General features: G+C 35.3%; 1 protein-coding gene and 1 pseudogene across 6 annotated transcripts in view; one reads left to right on the forward strand and one right to left on the reverse strand.

The window, feature by feature from the left end:
- The window catches only part of ZNF280C (zinc finger protein 280C), a 50,595-nt gene extending 34,384 nt beyond the window's left edge, over positions 1 to 16,211 (forward strand). For all 5 annotated transcript variants that reach the window (XM_084870717.1, XM_084870716.1, XM_084870714.1 and 2 more), the window contains 7 exons: positions 2,619 to 2,750; positions 7,251 to 7,561; positions 8,011 to 8,151; positions 11,017 to 11,079; positions 14,123 to 14,241; positions 14,389 to 14,425; positions 14,550 to 16,211. In XM_084870717.1, coding sequence (XP_084726843.1) covers positions 2,619 to 2,750; positions 7,251 to 7,561; positions 8,011 to 8,151; positions 11,017 to 11,079; positions 14,123 to 14,241; positions 14,389 to 14,425; positions 14,550 to 14,565 — 819 coding nt within the window. In that variant the 3' untranslated portion in view covers positions 14,566 to 16,211. The remainder of the gene's footprint in view (positions 1 to 2,618; positions 2,751 to 7,250; positions 7,562 to 8,010; positions 8,152 to 11,016; positions 11,080 to 14,122; positions 14,242 to 14,388; positions 14,426 to 14,549) is intronic.
- Positions 5,369 to 6,465, reverse strand: LOC311615345 (midkine-like; annotated as a pseudogene). Its single transcript has one exon. The product of its transcript is annotated as a midkine-like (transcript).
- Positions 16,212 to 17,647: the final 1,436 nt, after the last annotated feature.

The raw sequence follows: 17,647 nt of genomic DNA on the forward strand, positions 1-17,647 counted from the left end.
AGCCAGTTTAACTCAGTGGATAGAGTGTCAGCCCTCAGACTGAAGGGTCCTGGGTTCAATTCCAGTCAAGGGCACATACTTGAGTTGCAGGCTCAATCCTTGGCCCTGATTAGGACGTGGTCAGGAGGCAACCAAGCTATGTGTCTCTCTCACATCGATGTTTCTCTCTCTGTACCTCTTCCTCCTTCCACTCTCTAAAAATCAGTGGAGAAATATCCTTGGGTGGGGATTAACAAAAAAAAATCTATTCTAAGGTTTTTCCACACGGTTCCATCAGATGTTAACAGAGGTTCTGCTCTAAAATTGTCTCCAGAGCCGAAACCGGTTTGGCTCAGCGGTAGAGCGTTGGTCTGCGGACTGAAAGGTCCCGGGTTCAATTCCAGTCAAGAGCATGTACATTGGTTGCGGGCACATCCCTGGTGGGGGGTGTGCAAGAGGCAGCTGGTTGATGTTTCTCATCGACGTTTCTAGCTCTCTATCTCTCTTCCTTCCTCTCTGTAAAAAATCAATAAAATATTTATTAAAATTGTCTCCAGAAAAAAAGAGATTCATTAAATGTCTAGGTTTACAAAATAAATATTTTTTAAAAACCAAGATGTTAAGAGCTTTCAATATGCTAAAAAAAAAAATTATAAATCTTCAAGCAAGGAATAAGAGCTTTCAATATGCTAATATATATATATATATATATATATATATATATATATATATATATATATATTTAAAAATAAAATCACTCAAAACTTAATATATAAGGTATATTGCATATATTTTTCCCAAAACTTATTTGACCATTGCACCCTTTATTTGTGCAATAACTATTAACATTTCTTGAGGAATAGGATATTGGAACCACTGGTCTTGGTGCTCTAAGTTTTATCTTTTAACCTTTGATTTTGAAAGGAAGTAAGAGAATGGGTTTGTTATGAGGACTTTTATGTGGTTTACATGATCTGTGGTCACTCTTCAGACCCTGAGTTGTATTTCTTAACTTGCCATGTATATGGTTAACCCAGCAGGTCTTGAGTTACTCAAATCATGCACATTTTCAGAAGGGTCTTGCATAACTGGCCTTACCTAACTGAACCTTTGTTATTAACTGACGAGTATTTTACATGCCTGGAACTTTGAATCATGTTTACCAGCTTTTCTAGATCATTTATGCAATATATAACATGATTGTAGTGAACACTTGCTTTTCTACTTTTCTACTGTGAATCTGAAGGTTAGTGACGGAACCCCATAAAAAAAAAAAAATCAGGGCCATTAGACTCAAAAGAGCTTCCCTGGCAAAAAACAAAACAAAACAAAACAAAAAACAAACAAAAAACCACTATTCATATTGCTAGGGGATTGATTGTGTCCTATACAACTACGTCGGGAGAAGCACTTGGAAATTGGAGCCAGTATCCTTCAGACTCCACCCAAAGTACTTTTCTTTCCTTTATTAATTCTGCTCTGTATCCTTTCACTATAATAAATCAGAGCTACAGGTATCACAATTTCTAAATCTTAAAATTCCTCTTATGAGATCAAAACTGGGATTAATTTTAGAGATAACTGACACACCTTGAGTGCCCAGATTTTTTTTGTAAGTTTCAAACAAATTAACTCATCTCTAATGCCTTGGCTGGACCAGACCAAATTATTTTGTAGGCTTTATATGGCCTGCAGACCAGATGTTCCCCACCCTGCAGTAAAGGAAAAACTATTAATACAAAGATCACCAGGCATCCTTCAAAGTATTTGCAACTTGTATAATTGTTCACAAAATACTCAAAAACCATAGCAGGATTATAAGCTTGTAATTGAGATCATATTAATGCCATTTTAGACAATAAAAATGTTTGAATCTATAGTCAGTTTTATTCTTTTTGAAGACTTCAGATGAAACTTTTTCCTAAAAAGAATACATTAAGTTTTGAGTGATTTTATTTTTTTTATATATATTTTTATTGATTTCAGAGAGGAAGAGAGAGGGAGAAAGGGATAGAAACATCAATGATGAGAGAGAATCATTGACCGGCTGCCTTCTACACACCCCACACTGGGGATCAAGCCTGCAACCTGGGCATGTGCCCTGACCAGGAATTGAACTGTGACCTCCTGTTTCATAGGTCGATGCTCAACCACTGAGTCACTAAGTGATTTAGTTTAATTTAATTTCTTTGCACTGAGTGATTTTAGAGCTAACTATATGGATTGTAGAACTTTTAAGAAAAGGTGAAGGATTTCAGAAGTGTTAAATAGCCTCATTAAATCTTTATAATAATAAGGCAATTAAGTGAAATAAATCAGTCAGAGAAAGACACGAACATGATCTCACTCATATGTGGGATTTAATTAATGAAATAAATTGGTGAACGGAGTGAAAAAATAATAACAAAGCAATTGACATATATTAATCACTTGCCATATGACAGTTACTAGTGCTTTTACTTGTATCATCTTGTGTAATTCTCACCACCACTCTGCAAAGCAGGTATAAGGTCATTTTCATTTCATAGATGAGAAAGCAAATGAAACTAAAATAGTAATAAAAACACATTATAGAGAGTAACTTGCCCAATGTCACATTCTCTAATAAATTATTATTTCTAATATTATTTTTTAAACAGAAAAAAGGAGTTCATCGTTGTACAAAATGCAGACTTCAATTTTTGACCAGCAAGGAGAAACTGGATCACAAGACCCAGCATCGGACTTTTATAAAACCTAAAGAACTAGAAGGCTTGCCTCCTGGTTCTAAAGTGAGCTCTTAAATATGTTGTATTTTAACATTCTGTGTGATTATAGAAATAACCTCCTGCCTGGTTTTATCTATTGAATATAATATTAAAAATTTACTTCTGATTGTCATTAAGATTTTAATTTTAGGTTTTATCTTATGTTTAGAAAGAAAAACTTGTTCCATTCTTTTTTGAGTTGATAGACATGTGCTATATTGGATCATATTCCTTTGTAGTGAGTGCAAGTAAATTAACTGTAGTTTGAGTCAATGGTTTGTTTCAATATTCTGTAGGCTATTTCTGAGCTATTCCAGTTGGCAGCATATATATCTGCTTCAGCCGCTAGACTGTAAGGTCAGGATCATGTTTAATTTATCTTTGTGTCTCTGGAATTTGTCATAGTGCTTGGGTGCCATAGTTCATTGAAGTGGTATTATTGAGTGTTCTCAGAAAAGCAAATTCTGCTTCTGAATACCGTTGCTGTTTTAAGAGTGCAAACATGTCTGACTGCAAATTTCCTTTTCCCTGTTTGCTTTATGTACATTTTCTCTGACTTTTTTTTAAATGTAAAGTCAGCTCTTGGCTATGTTCCAGTGGAGAAATGCATAATCCAAAGTGAACAATTCCCAAACATTTATATTTGGCTTTGAGTACTTACCTTTGAATGTGAATATGTCTACTGTTTGAAAATAATGTAAAACAGTGCTCTGAAGATGTAGAGTGAGAAAAGCTATCCAGTATCCTTCCCTGTAATCCATTCATTCCATGCTGAGACTAAGACATGCAGAATATTAATGTAAGCAGTGCAGTCCTCCCTTATATCTTCCTTTATTAGTAGTAATGATTAGTATATTGCATTATAATATTAATCATAAGGATTGGGACTAAATGTCATACTTTAGAATTAAGCTTTCTGTGTGTTTTTTCATAAATTTTATTATGTAATCCATGTAGCAATTCAGTGAGGTAGACAAGGCAGATATTATTCCCATACCATAAATGAGAAAGCTAAAAGAGGATAAGTTACTCAAGGAAGAGGTGGCACTGAGATTTAACCTTGGGTCTTTTAACTCCTAGTTCAGTGTTTTTTGTGTGATACCAAACCACATGTATTACATATGACTTCTATGGCTGCTCCTCAAGTATGTGGGGGTAGTATAGTCAAATGATTAAAGAATGTAAATAGGCAACTGTGTTTTTCATTATATTAATTAATGGATTTAATCAAAAATTTTCTTTTTCTAAATACTAATGATAAATTTTATATTAGGTCCCTTAAAGGAAATTCTGAATATTATTAAATGCTCCATGATATATGATGAATTGATGTAACCACCACAGTAACCTTTGGAACCATAAATTCTGCCCAGTGAGTCCTGAGACAGCAGGTCACATTTATTGGAGATCTATTTTATACTTACCAAAAAGTAATTTAGGCCTTTCCATATTTATTATTTGGGGCCTTTGAGAATAAATTTTGACCTCTAAATTTGTGAAAGCTATTTAGTTATGTCAAAGTATAAAATAGCCATGGAATGTGCTGTTTTGATATTCATAAAATTAGTACAAACTACTATTTATCCATATCTGTGTTAACATATAAATACTATCGATACAAAATTGTAATAGTATGACATTAAATAAATTTCATTTCATTGGTATGACCATTTAGAATAAATGGAAGATTTAACTGATTGTAATTTACCCTTGCCATTTTCAAAGTAATGATTTTTAATTTTTTGTATTGCAGTGATTTTTGAAACAGCTTTATTGATATAAATCATATAGCATACTATTGATCCATTTAAAGTGTACAATTCAGTGTTATTTAGTACATGCACGAAGTTGTGCAAACATCACTACAATCCATTTCTGAACATTTTCATCACTCCCAGAAGAAACACCATACCCATTGGCAGTCACTTCTATTTCCCTTCTACCAGCTTCAGGCAATCCTTAATCTATTTTCTGTCCCTGTGGATATTCCTGTTCTGAATATTTCATATAAATGGAATTACCACAAGTGATTTTTATAACTGTCTTATTTCACTTTGCATAATGTTTCTGAGATTCATCCATATTGTAGCTTATATCAACATTTCTCTCTTTCTTATGGCTGTATCAGTCAGTACTTACGTACCAGTACTTACATATCAGTACTTCATTCTTTATTTATGGGTGAATATTATTCAGGTGTAGGGATATACCATATTTTATTAATCCATTCATCAACTGATGGGCATTTTGGTTGTTTCAAGGTTTTGTCTATATGAATTATGCATCTATGAGAATTCACGTACAAGTTTTTATGTGAACACAATTTTTTATTTCTCTTGGGTGGAATTGCTAGGAATTGAATTGCTGGGTTATATGACAACTCTTATGTTTAACATTTTGAGGAATTGCCAAACTGTTTTCCAAAGCTACTGAACCACTGTACATTCTCACTAGCAATATATAAAAGTTGCGATTTCTCCATATAATTGGCAACACTTTTTATTATCTGCCTTTTTTGGGGGGAGTGGGGGGGGGATTCGTTTTATTTGTTTTTTTAGCAATGGCATCATTGTGGGTAAGAACAACAGAGGCATGGGAATCAGTTCCTTTGGGGGAGGCTCAAACTGCCAGAATCCCTTTTCCCTCCCCCACTTAGGGCACTTGGGGGTTTGGGGAGAGGAAATGGAAAGGGCAGGGCATGATTGATAAAGCTGAAGAGTAACAAAAGGTACTGGTGGGTATATGGGAGGGAGGGCAAGGTCCAGGGGCTCTTTGGCATTCAGGCCTAGCCTCTAGTCCTTTCCCTTCCCTTTCTTGGCTTTGGCCTTGGCTTTGGTCCTGGGGCTACAGGGCTTGGTTATACAGATGGTCTCCTGGCACTGGGCATTGTACCAAGCCTTCTTCAGGGTGCCGTGGTGGGCTTTGGTACTCAAGCTCCCAGCACATGACCCCCAGCTCTCAAACTTGTACTTGCGTCAAACTCCTTCCATATGCATGGCACCCTGCACAGGATGCACTGAGACTGGGCCCCACAGGTACCATTGCGGAAATCCATCCCAAAGTCCTTGCTGCTAGGGATGCAGAGCCCCTAGGTCCACTCTTTGCATTCGCTCCCCGAGCCACTCTTCTTCACTTTGTCTTTATTTTTGGCCACCACGGATATGAGTGCCAGCAGGGTGCAGAAGGTGAGGAGGAAGAAGCCTCAGTGCTGTATCCCGCTTGCTGCCCTCCAGTGCTGGCCTATCCCACTCCAGCCACTGCGGCCCCTTTTCTTTCTCTCTTTTTTTTTATTTTTTATATTTTATTGATTTTTTTTACAGAGAGGAAGGGAGAGAAAGGGATAGAGAGTTAGAAACATCAATGAGAGAGAATCATGGATCAGCTGCCTCTTGCACACCCCCTACTGGGGATGTGCCTGCAACCAAGGTACATGCCCGTGACCGGAATCGAACCCGGGACCTCTCAGTCCGCAGGCAGACGCTCTATCCACTGAGCCAAACAGGTTTTGGCCCCTTTTTTCTCTTATCTGCCTTTTTTCTTATGGCAATTCTAGTTGGTCTTAAGTGATATCTCATTGGACTTTTGATTTACATTTCCTTGATGACTAGTGATGTTGAGCATATTTTCATGTGCTTATTGGCCATTGTATCTTCTTTGAAAAAATGCCTATTCATATTACTTGCCCATTTTTCTAAATTTTTTTCAATTATAATTTACATTCAGCATTATTTGCTTTAGTTTCAGGTATACAGCATAATGGTTGGACAAGTATATACTTTACAAAACGTTCCTCCTGATGTTTCTATTACCTACCTAGCACCATACATAGTTATTACAATATACTTTCCCATTTTTAAATTGGATTATTTGTCTTTCTTTCCTTCTTATTGACTTTATTGGATTGACACTGGTTAACAAAATTACACAGGTTTCAGGTGCACAATTCCACAACACATCATCTGTACACTGCATTGGGTGTTCACCACTTCAGGTTATTTGTCTTTATTACTGAGTTGTAAGAGTTCTTTATATATTCTGTATATAAGTTCCTTATTAGATATACGTTTTGAAAATATTTTCTCTCATTCTATGGCTTATCTTTTCACTTCCTTAATGGTATCCTTGAAACACAAAAGTTTAAAATTTTTATGAAGTCCAATTTATGTTTTTCTTTGGTTGCTTATGCTTTTAGTGTCATATTTAAGAAATTATTGCCTAACCAAAGGTTACAAAGATTTATTATGTTTTTTTCAAAGAGTTTTCTAGTTTTAGCTCTTACAATTTGGACTTTTGGTATATTTTGAGTTAACTTTTATATCTAGGAGGGATCCAACTTGATTGGCATGTAGAATATCTATTTGTCCTAGCACCATTTGTTGATAAAACTATTGTTTCCCTCACTGAATTATTTTAGCACCCTCGTCAAAAAACAATTGACCATGCTGTGAGTGCTTGCAGTGACCTTTTTAATATTTCTTTGATGATTCATTTTATAAAAAATATATATTGCCTTCATATTTATAGGTTACTATTCGAGCTTCATTTGGATCTCATTCAAAGCCATCAACTGCATCTTCCAGTGATACTCCAAGCACTTCTTCTCTTCAGGTCTCACCTCCAAAGTCTAAAAATACAACTGCTAAAAGCTCCACAAAGTCAAATGCAAGTAAATCTAAGACACGTAAGGTTCGTTCAACTATTTCCAGTAAAAGTAAACTAGCCAATTCAAGTAAGCAAGGTAAAGGTGCATCTAAAAGCAAAGGAAAAACCTATTGCAAGCAAAAGAAACAACGCAACAGAAAGAACAAAATCATCATAGCTTTGAAGAATTTAAGGTAATCTGATTTGCAAAATCAATTCAGTATTCAAATTAAAGGTTTATTTTAATTTACCAGATCACAAAACTCCCTTGTACATTTACATGATGATTATTTATCTTAAAGGCCAAGCAGTAAAAAGGTACTTTTTATAACTGTTGGACAGAACTTGAATTACTGTGTTCATTGTATAATTGTCATCTTTTACACTTACCTTATATTTTGTGTTTACATCTTACGATAGTTGAATTGGTTAATATAATCTTTTTTATTTCAGGGAAAGTATAACTACTGTTAGATTTTTTATACTTATTCTAGCTTAGCTTATTTCAAAAAAAAATTCAAATTATAAGTCTGAAGATGTTAACTTAAATATCTTAGCTTCAATTAATAAAATGTTAATAAGGTTTTACCTTATTATTTTTGTTTTACAATATAAATTTTATCATTTTTTCTGTTTCCATAAGGTGTTATCGAGGAGTTCACAAGTGCATTGAGTGTCATTCCAAAATTAAAGATTTTGCAAGCCACTTTTCAATACATATCCACTGTAACTTTTGCAAATACAACACTAACTGTAACAAAGCCTTTATCAATCATATGGTGAGGTGAGTTAAATATGTACACTGTCAATCAAAATTGCCATTTAAGATGTTTGTTTGTTTGTTTGTTTGTTTGTTTTTCAAATAAATCTGCACTATTAGAAGCAGTTTGTCACATCAAGGAGCTAAAAGAATCTAGCAAATAGGGAACTCCTATTACCCAGTACTACTTTCTAGCATAATAATTCATGAAATTAGTAGCACAAAAATTTCAAGAAGCTAGACTAATGAAATTAAAATAAGTTTGTTAGGGAAATTTGTTTTTCTGGGTCCTTCAAAAAATGGTTATTTCCAAACAAAGCTTTTTAAATGTTTCAAAATATTTATTAAATAAATACACGTAACCACATAGCAGTCGCTTTGAGAGACATCATATTTGTCAAAGATGCTAAGACCATTATTGGCATCTTAATTCACATATGCGCACTCACTCTGTCCCTCCACCCCTTTGTCTCTCCATCCACCCCTCTTTGAAGCCATCCATCTTTGCATTCATTTCAATGAAATGTGAAATGAAATACTATAGGGATATTCCAGGGATGAATCTACTGTTGAAATTTCTTTTCATATATCAATTCAATTTATATTATTTTAGTACCTACCATATACTTTATGCTAGAAAAAAATACTTCAGAGCCCACATTACTTTCATTTGCATCTTACTGGTATGTTCTTCCTTCAGGATGGATTATTTTTAATAGACAAAAAAATTTAGTATAATTATGCTGTTGATTCAAATTAAGGTAGTTGCCCTTATTTTTTTAATTTTTTTTTTTGTCAGAAATAAAGTATAACCACTAAAAGTTGTTTTCTCTGAAATCATAACAAGACCTCTGTGTTACTTTCTGGTCATAGTTAACTTCCAATTTATAGGATTTGCCCAGGTTCCCCACCCCTTCCTTGCTGATGAGCCTGACCTCATGGTACCTTGACTTCTTTAAAGCCAACACTTCATATCCACTTTACATTTTGACTTCTTACCACTGTCCCATATTACCTCATTGTATACAATATTCACTTTGAATTATCATTACTCCATGACTTTGAGTTTTGACCCCTCTTTTTAGTCCAGCAGCACCAATCCAACTTTATAGTCAACCTCATCCTCAAAGTCATTTGTTTGAATGTTGCTTTGTTTTTGCCCTATAATCCTTTACATCTTTAGTCATGCTTAACCTTGCTATCCTTGAATCTTTTGTCCTTTTTTTAAAATATATATTTTATTGATTTTTCACAGAGAGGAAGAGAGAGTGATAGTCAGAAACATTGATGAGAGAGAATCATCAATCAGTTGCCTCTTGCACACCCCCTACTGGGGATGTGCCCGCAATCAAGGTACATGCCCCTGACCGGGAATCGACCCTTCAGTCCCCAGGCCTATGCTCTATCTACTGAGCCAAACCGGTTTCGGCTGAATCTTTTATCCTTTTTGATCTGTCTCTATGTTCAGTTATAGACTATGAAGCTGTGCTCGATTCGGTCAGCTCTTAATTCGTTTTCCACTTTAATTTGGTCCTCTTTTTAAAAATAACTTTTATCTACAAGATCTGTTTATTTTTTTAAATTAATCTTTATTGTTCATATTGTTACAAAAGTTCCTCATTTTTTCCCCCTCCACCAGGTTCCCACCCCACCCTTTGCCCCCTCCCCACCCCCCATTGTCCTCATCCATAGGTGCACACAGTTTATGTTCAGTCTCTTCCCGCACCCCCCATTCCTCTTTTCCCCGAGAATCGTCAGTCCACTCCCCTTCCATAACTCTGATCACGATCTGTTTAAATCCTTTAAAATACTCTCAAAATTTATTCTAACCTCTCAGATGTTATCCTTTTTTAATTGCTCAGAGATCACCCTTTTCCTTTTTCCCAAGATTAGCTTTTCTATCTCAAGTTTTTCCCTTCATCCAGATATTAATCTTAGAAAAAAAATGGTCCATTTTTTTCATTTTACCCTGCCTCTTAGCTCCTCCATTTCCTCTGTAACCTTATTGAGTTATTTTGTGCCTTCATTTGTTCTTTTCCTCCCTACTATTCCTTCTGTCTGCAAATATTTTCAGGATTTTTTTTAAGATGAAGGGAATTTACCTTTGCTCTGCATATTTTCTTCCTTTTATTGACAACATTTATAGTTTCCTTTACTATCATTTCTTTATCCTTTGTAATCTGAGTATCACCCCCGCCTATCAGTTAAAGCTGCTTCTTTTTAACAGGTATGCCCTAATTAATAAATCTACTCACTATTTTTCATTCTTATTCCTCTGTGACTTCTTTAGAGTATTTGATATTTTTGATAACTCGCTTTTGAAACTCTTTTCAATTTATCTTAAACTGTTACCAAAATTTTTTTAAATTTCCTTTTTGGCTACTCCTCTATTTCATTACTTTTTCTTTCTCCAACTCTTTTGGCCTCTTTCCTTTCTCGGTCCCTAAACCACTCTCAGATTTTTATCTTTTACCTTTCCCTACTTCTATGGACTGAAAGGTCCCAGGTTCGATTCCCGTCAAGGGCATGTACCTTGGTTGCGGGCATATCCCCGGTAGGGAGTGTGCAGGAGGCAGCTGATGGATGTTTCTCTCTCATCGATGTTTCTAACTCTCTATCTCTCTCCCTTCCTCTCTGTAAAAAAAAATCAATAAAATATATATTTTTAAAAAGAATATTCTCAGGAAAATACGTTATTAGAAAATACACAAGTAAAGTGAAATATACAATACAAATTTTGAAGTAAACAGAGATGACTAATAGAATTTCATAATCTAGACCAGGATCTTTTATTCAAAACTAATAAACTGATCATAGCCTTGAAATATAGTCAAAAAATTAATATGATTTATTGTATAATAAAATCTTGTCTGTGTTTTATTTCCCCAGTTATCATAGCAGCCATCCAAGTAAACAGTCTCCTCTTTTTCATAAACATTGTGGAACTCGCAGGTAATTAGCTGATCTTTTTCTGTTTTCTTTATTTAAAAATTATAGTAACTTTTTCTAACCTGATGCTGGCATGCCTAGTTTGGAAAATGAAATGATTGCTACTAAATATAATAGAGTTTTATTTATTATATTCTTAGATCAAAGAGGGGATATGTTCTCTAAACTTTGTTTCAGTGGCGTTAGTCATTAATAAGAAACTTCCAGCCCTAGCCAGTTCACTCAGTGGTTAGAGCACCAACCCTCAGACTGAAGGGTCCTGGATTTGATTCTGGTCAAGAGCAGGTACCTGGGTTGCAGGTTCAATCCCTGGCCCAGGTCAGGGCATGTGCACGCGAGGCAACCAGTTGATCATGTTTCTCTCTCTTTCTCTATCTGTCTCTCGCTCTCCCTCCCACTCTCTCTAAAAATAAATGGAAAAAAATAGCCTCGGTTGAGAATTAACAACAAAAAAGAAAGAAACTTTCATGGATTTGCATTAAAAAATAAAAATAAGGCTCTCCAACAATATTTGAATATTAAAGATATTTAAGATACCTAGTAAAGTAATTAACACTTTTTTGGTTTTAGCCAATATATAGCTTCATAATTCGTACATTTTTTCCTTTTTGAAATAAAGAAAATTGTGCAACTTATTTACTTTACAAAGAAATTGTCAATGAACATTTCTAAAGGTACTAATAATTAACTTTGGTTATACCTACCACACACACTTAGCTCAGAATCCACTAAAAAACTACAGTAATACAAGGAGGTTTGTAATAAGTGCCATGAGAATTAATGATTTCAAAGAGAAGAGTGGTTTCTATTTATACAAAGAGGCACAAGGGCATTATAGTTGGAAGGAATAGCATGAATAAAAAAGCAGAAAGGAAAAAAAAAACAGAAGTGATAGTACAATTTGGGTAGATCACGAAGTACATATAAATACCAGAGGCCTGGTGTATGCAATCCGTGCACTGGTGGGGGGGTCCCTCAGCCCAGCCTGTGCCCTTTTGTAGTCCAGGACCCCTTGGGGGATGTCCATCTGCCGGCTTAAGCCCGATCCCTCTCACAATCTGGGATCCCTCGCTCCTTACCGCCTATCTGCTCGTTTCTTACTGCTTGGCTCACTACTCCTTAGTGGCAGGCTCCTAACTACTCAGCTTGCTGCTCCTTACCACTGCCTAGGACATGGGAGAGGCTCCCACCACCGCAGCTGCACTTGCCAGCTGTGAGCCTGGCTTCTGGCTTCTGGCTGAGCGGCTGCTCCCCCTGTGGGAGTGCACTGACCACCAGAGTGCAGCTACTGTGTTGAGCATCTGCCCCTGGTCATCAGTGCACTTCATAGCAACTGGTCATTCTACCATAATGGTTGCTTAGGCTTTTATTATATAGATAGCTTCCCAAAAATGTATACACGCAATTATAAAGGAAAGGCTTTATTGAAATACATTTCATTTTCAAAATTGAGCTCAGCTGTTAAAGTGTGTATACATGTTTTTGGGACACCCTGTAGTATTGAGATCGAAGTCTGGGGGAATAGTTTTTAGATCAAGATTATGCTCTCGAAAAAGGATAGGGAAATTGGACTTAATTTTAATTTGAAGGCATTGGGGAAACCATGGGTGTTTTATGCAGAATCAAGAATACTGAAGAAAGATCAGTTTGGAGGGGTATAAAAGATGAGTTGTAGCTGGATAAAGCACAAAGATAGTTCAAGATTATTATGCTACTTAAGACTGATTTAATAAGAACATGGGTTAAGGCAACAATGTGTTATTATATCATGTTTAAGAACATGGGCTCTAGAATCAAAGGGCTGAGTTTCAAACCTGGTCCTGGCCTTGCTAAGTTTCCAAACCTGACTTTGTCCTCTATAGAAAATCAGTTATTAATAGCACCTACTTCTTTGGATTTCTGTACTATTTAAATGAGATGATATGTCTAAAATCTTCAGCCTGGCCGAAACCGGTTTGGCTCAGTGGTAGAGCATCGGTCTGCGGACTGAAAAGTCCCGGGTTCGATTCCTGTCAAGGGCATGTGCCTTGGTTGCAGGCACATCCCCAGTAGTGGGTGTGCAAGAGGCAAATGGTCAATGTTTCTCTCTGATCTACGTTTCTAGCTCTCTATCTCTCTCCCTTCCTCTCTGTAAAAAATCAATATATTTAAAAAAATAAAATAAAATCTTCAGCCTGGCCCCAAGGAGTGCTCAATAAATTGTCAATATTTAAAAAAAATGTTTGAAATATTGACAGTTTTAAGGAAAAAGAGAGTTAAAGATAACTGCGATTTTAAATCTTTGTCTTGGGGACATGACCTCATAAGAGAGGTCATTCGAGAGGAGTGATTTTTAGGGGTGAGGAGGAAAGCGCATGGCTTCAGTTTTAGAAAGATCATTTTTGATGTGACAGCCAGATGTAAATACACAACAAACTGTTAAGATTAGAACTGCAGGGGAGAAGTCAGTCTAAGGAATGCTACTGATTTTTATTTCTATACTGATGAAATACTCAAATTTAAAGTATTTAAATTTAAACTGAACTATAAAAGTATATTTATGCTTTGTTATTAAGCTGATAATAACAATAATTATATTATTTTTTATGATTTCATTTTTTTCTGATTTTATTGTGACTTAAGATTTTAGATTGTAGGATCTACAGAGTGTATAAAGAAGGTCCTCAGCAAATGTATATTGAATGAATCAATATTATATACTTGCTTTGCATATAGGCAAAGGTATAGAAAGATTGTGCCTTGCACATATTATGCAAATTGTTAGTGGAGCCACAAGTGGGCTTTAGGTCTCTTGACTCCTATCTTTTAGCAACTGGTATGAGAGGGAACAGTTTATAAAGTACTAAGTGTTAGCATAACTTAGACATGGTTATACCATTTTCTAAAGCACCATTTCAGGTATATCAGGCTTATATAACAAAATTGAAAAGTGATGGTTTGATGCATAAAAAGTCAAGTGTTATTACATGGAAAAATAATTATTGAACCTATATATGGATTTTCATAAAAGATAAAAACCTTTTCTTTCTGTCTTTTTTTTTCATAGGGGCATTACTCTAGTGTGCCTTAAATGTGATTTTCTGACTGAATCTTCTGGCTTAGACCGTATGGCTAAACACTTATGTCAACGTAAAACTCATACTTGCCAAGTTGTAATAGAGAATGGTATGTATATATAATTGCATTACTTTGAATTTCTGATATATATTACTGTATTTTATCAATCACAATATGGGGTTTTAATTTTATTAAGCTATAGTCTCACTTATCATATATGCTATTTTAAATGTAAAACTCTTCTTCTAATTTCAGTTCCCAAAAGTACCTCAACTTTTGAATCCTCTTCTGAGTAAGTTTCTTTTCATTCAGTGCACTTTTCTTTGATGGATTTTAGCACTGTTGCATAATTTTAATGTATAATTAATAGAAATGAAAAATATTAAAGTATTTTGTTTTTGTTTTTGTTTTTAAAGCTGCTTGTTGAAATAGATTCCTGCTCTATGGAGCTCGTGCAACCTGGTGCAAGACAAGTTGGAATTTCCTAAGTTCAAAGTTCTGAAGTGTTTTCTTACACAGAGCCAGTTTCCTAAGTTCAAAGTTCTGAAGTGTTTTCTCACATAAAAATGGTTAAATACCCAAGTTCATGACACTAGCTCTCATTATTTAGCTCTTTTCAGCTTTCAGATGGCACTAGATTCTTATTCCACCTTATCTTTGTGTCAGGTTAACATATCTTAACATGCTCTTTTTTTCTCCAGTTGGCTCTCTCCAAAAATAACTTTTTGTTTGCTATGGTCTCTCTTTGCTTTGCTTTAAAATAATTTGTGTTTTTCTCTGCTGTACTTGCCTTCAGAATATTGCATTCCAAATGATATGGCTATTCATCTTTTTGTGTCTGTTTTGTCTGACTTATTAGTTAATTTCATACAAATCTTACATTTTTAGGTCAGATAGCTGTCTTCTCGTTCCTTGTCTGTCATTGTTCTATTTTTCATATTTTTCAGATGCAGAAGCAACACAGAAATTTCAAAAAATGTCCAGGGTACTCCTTGTCAGTGTCCCCCTTCGTTGAACACAACTGATGCCTGTACTCTCTTTCCAAGGAATGTGAATTGTTTAACTGTGAGACCTCCTGTAGGTTGTGGCCTTAGGAAATCAGATCTTGGGAAGAGTCACTTCCTTCATGACTGTCCGATGCTAATTTGGCCAGAGATGACCTCAAGGCCCACCAATTTGAGCACAACTTTCCATTGGGGGCTTTGGTTCTTGATCTTAAGCTTATGGTTTGATTCTAACCAAGAAAAGCCCATCAAATCAATGCTTTATCCACCCAAGTTGAAGTTTAATCATTTTGGCTGCTGCCCTTTAGTCTCCTAGCATGCATGCAGTCTAAGGAATTTAAAAACTGACTGTATAGGGAACCAAGGCTACTTTCATGCTCTTAGAAAAAAAAAAGTTTTCTAAAATTACACTTCCAAAGTTACAGTTGTACTATAGTTTTAAAATTTTATCCAGTATTAAACCTAGGAGTTTTCAACAGTACTAATAGTTTTAAAAGTTGAAAGTTTATTTTAATTTTATCTTGGTTTCATGTTGTTCTTCAGAAAATCTTTTGATGTCTTTTGTTATGTCCACTTTTATCTCTTTTCTTTAAAATGTTCGTGTTTGTTTCATTTTGTTCAGAAATTCCTTAGAATCCTCTCTAGATATCATTTAGCTACCTATTGGTACCTTCTTAATTTGCTAATTGTTCAGACCATTAGATGTTATTACATCCTTCGTCCATCTTAGGACTATTATTAACATTATTTAGTTATTTTGAGTTCAAAGACATAATAAGTTTGGAAAAACATTTTCTGTAGACCTTAAAACAAGTTTAAAGTTACATTTCTATACATCTAATACATATTATCTTCTTAGCCATTAATGTAATCCCTTTGGATAAAGATAATATATTCAAAAATATTGGGACCAAAAAACGCACTTGTTTCTTGCCCATATATAAATATATATATATAGATGTATATATTTTTTAATTTGGTGTTTGTTTATTTTGGTTACATTTATTATAGATTTTCTGAACAGTTTTGATGTTATTACTTATTTTTTTAATAAAAGTTGTATTGTTAAAGTGCCTCAGGGATTATTTTTTAACAAATAACATCATATTAAAGCTGAAGATTTTATCATACAACTAGTAGCATAGCTTTGCTTCTTACATGGAAGCCTGATTATTTAGCCTATAGATTGAGGGCTTTATCTACTGAGTGCATGCTACCATTTTTTCTCCACCACAGTTAAAAGCTCACTATTTATACTTTACTATTCTTGAACTTTAAAGGCTGACATAAATTCCTTTGTGATCTTTATAACCATGAAGGTAGGTGAACTCTGAAGTTGTTTGATTCAACCATGAGTGGTTTTTCACCTCTTAACATCAGAAACCTTGAACTATATTTTGAAACAGTCTTAGCCTAGCTGGTGTGGTTGAGCATTGACCTATGAACCAGGAGATCATAGTTCAATTTCCAATTAAGGCACATGCCTGGGTTGCAGGCTTGATCTCCAGTGGGTGGCATGCAGAAGGCAGCCCCAATGATTCTCTCATCATTCATGTTTCTATCTCTGGCTCCTTCTCCCTTCCTCTCTGAAATAACTTATAAAAAATAAAAAGAAACTGTCTTAGTCCACTTGGGCTGCTATAACAGTACCATAGACTGGGTGGCTTATAAACAGTAGAAAATTTTTCTCACAGTGCTGGAGGCTGGGAAGTCCATGACTGGTAGATTTAGTGTCTAGTGAGAGCCTCTTTCCTGGTTCATAGACAGTTATCATATTGCTGTGTCCTCACATGGTAGAAGGAGCAAGAAAGTTTTCTGGAGTCTATTTTATAAAGACACTATTCATGAGGGCTCAACTCTCCTGACCTAATTACCTCCCAAAGGCCCCATCTCAAAATACCATTACATTGGGGGTTAGGTTTCAACATATGAATGAGGGAAGAGGGACACAAATATTCAGCCTATAACAGAAACTATTAAAAGCCAGTTTTAATTACCACTTGTAATATATATAATCTTTGCAATTCATACTCAAAAGAGTTAAATCTATTAGTTTTAATTTTCCAGACTGATTTCTGTGTAAATGATTTTCCAAAATCTTCAAAAGTAGATTATTTCTTAGAAGTGGGCTTGGTGATATTCTACTGTTTATTTCCATATCTGTCTCTGGGATGGCTTTTAATCCACCACCTTTCTTTCTTTTTAATATATTATTGGTTTCAGAGAGGAATGAAGAGGGAGAGAGAGAGAGAGAAACATCAATGATGAGAGATAATCATTGATCAGCTGCCTCCTGCATTCCCCACACTGGGGATTGAGCCCACAACCTGGTTATATGCCCTGACTGGGAATTAAACCATGACTTCCTGGTTCATAGGTCGACACCCAACCACTTACCACACTGGCCAGGCTAATCCACCATCTGTCTACCTAATTTTTTTTTAACTTTACAAAAGGAGTAGGACATGTGCTGGGGATTGGGAATGGCTGGGGAGAGGTCAATGCGGGGG

Source organism: Pipistrellus hanaki (genome assembly GCF_964339955.1).
Source record: "Pipistrellus hanaki genome assembly, chromosome: X".
NCBI lineage: Eukaryota > Metazoa > Chordata > Mammalia > Chiroptera > Vespertilionidae > Pipistrellus > Pipistrellus hanaki.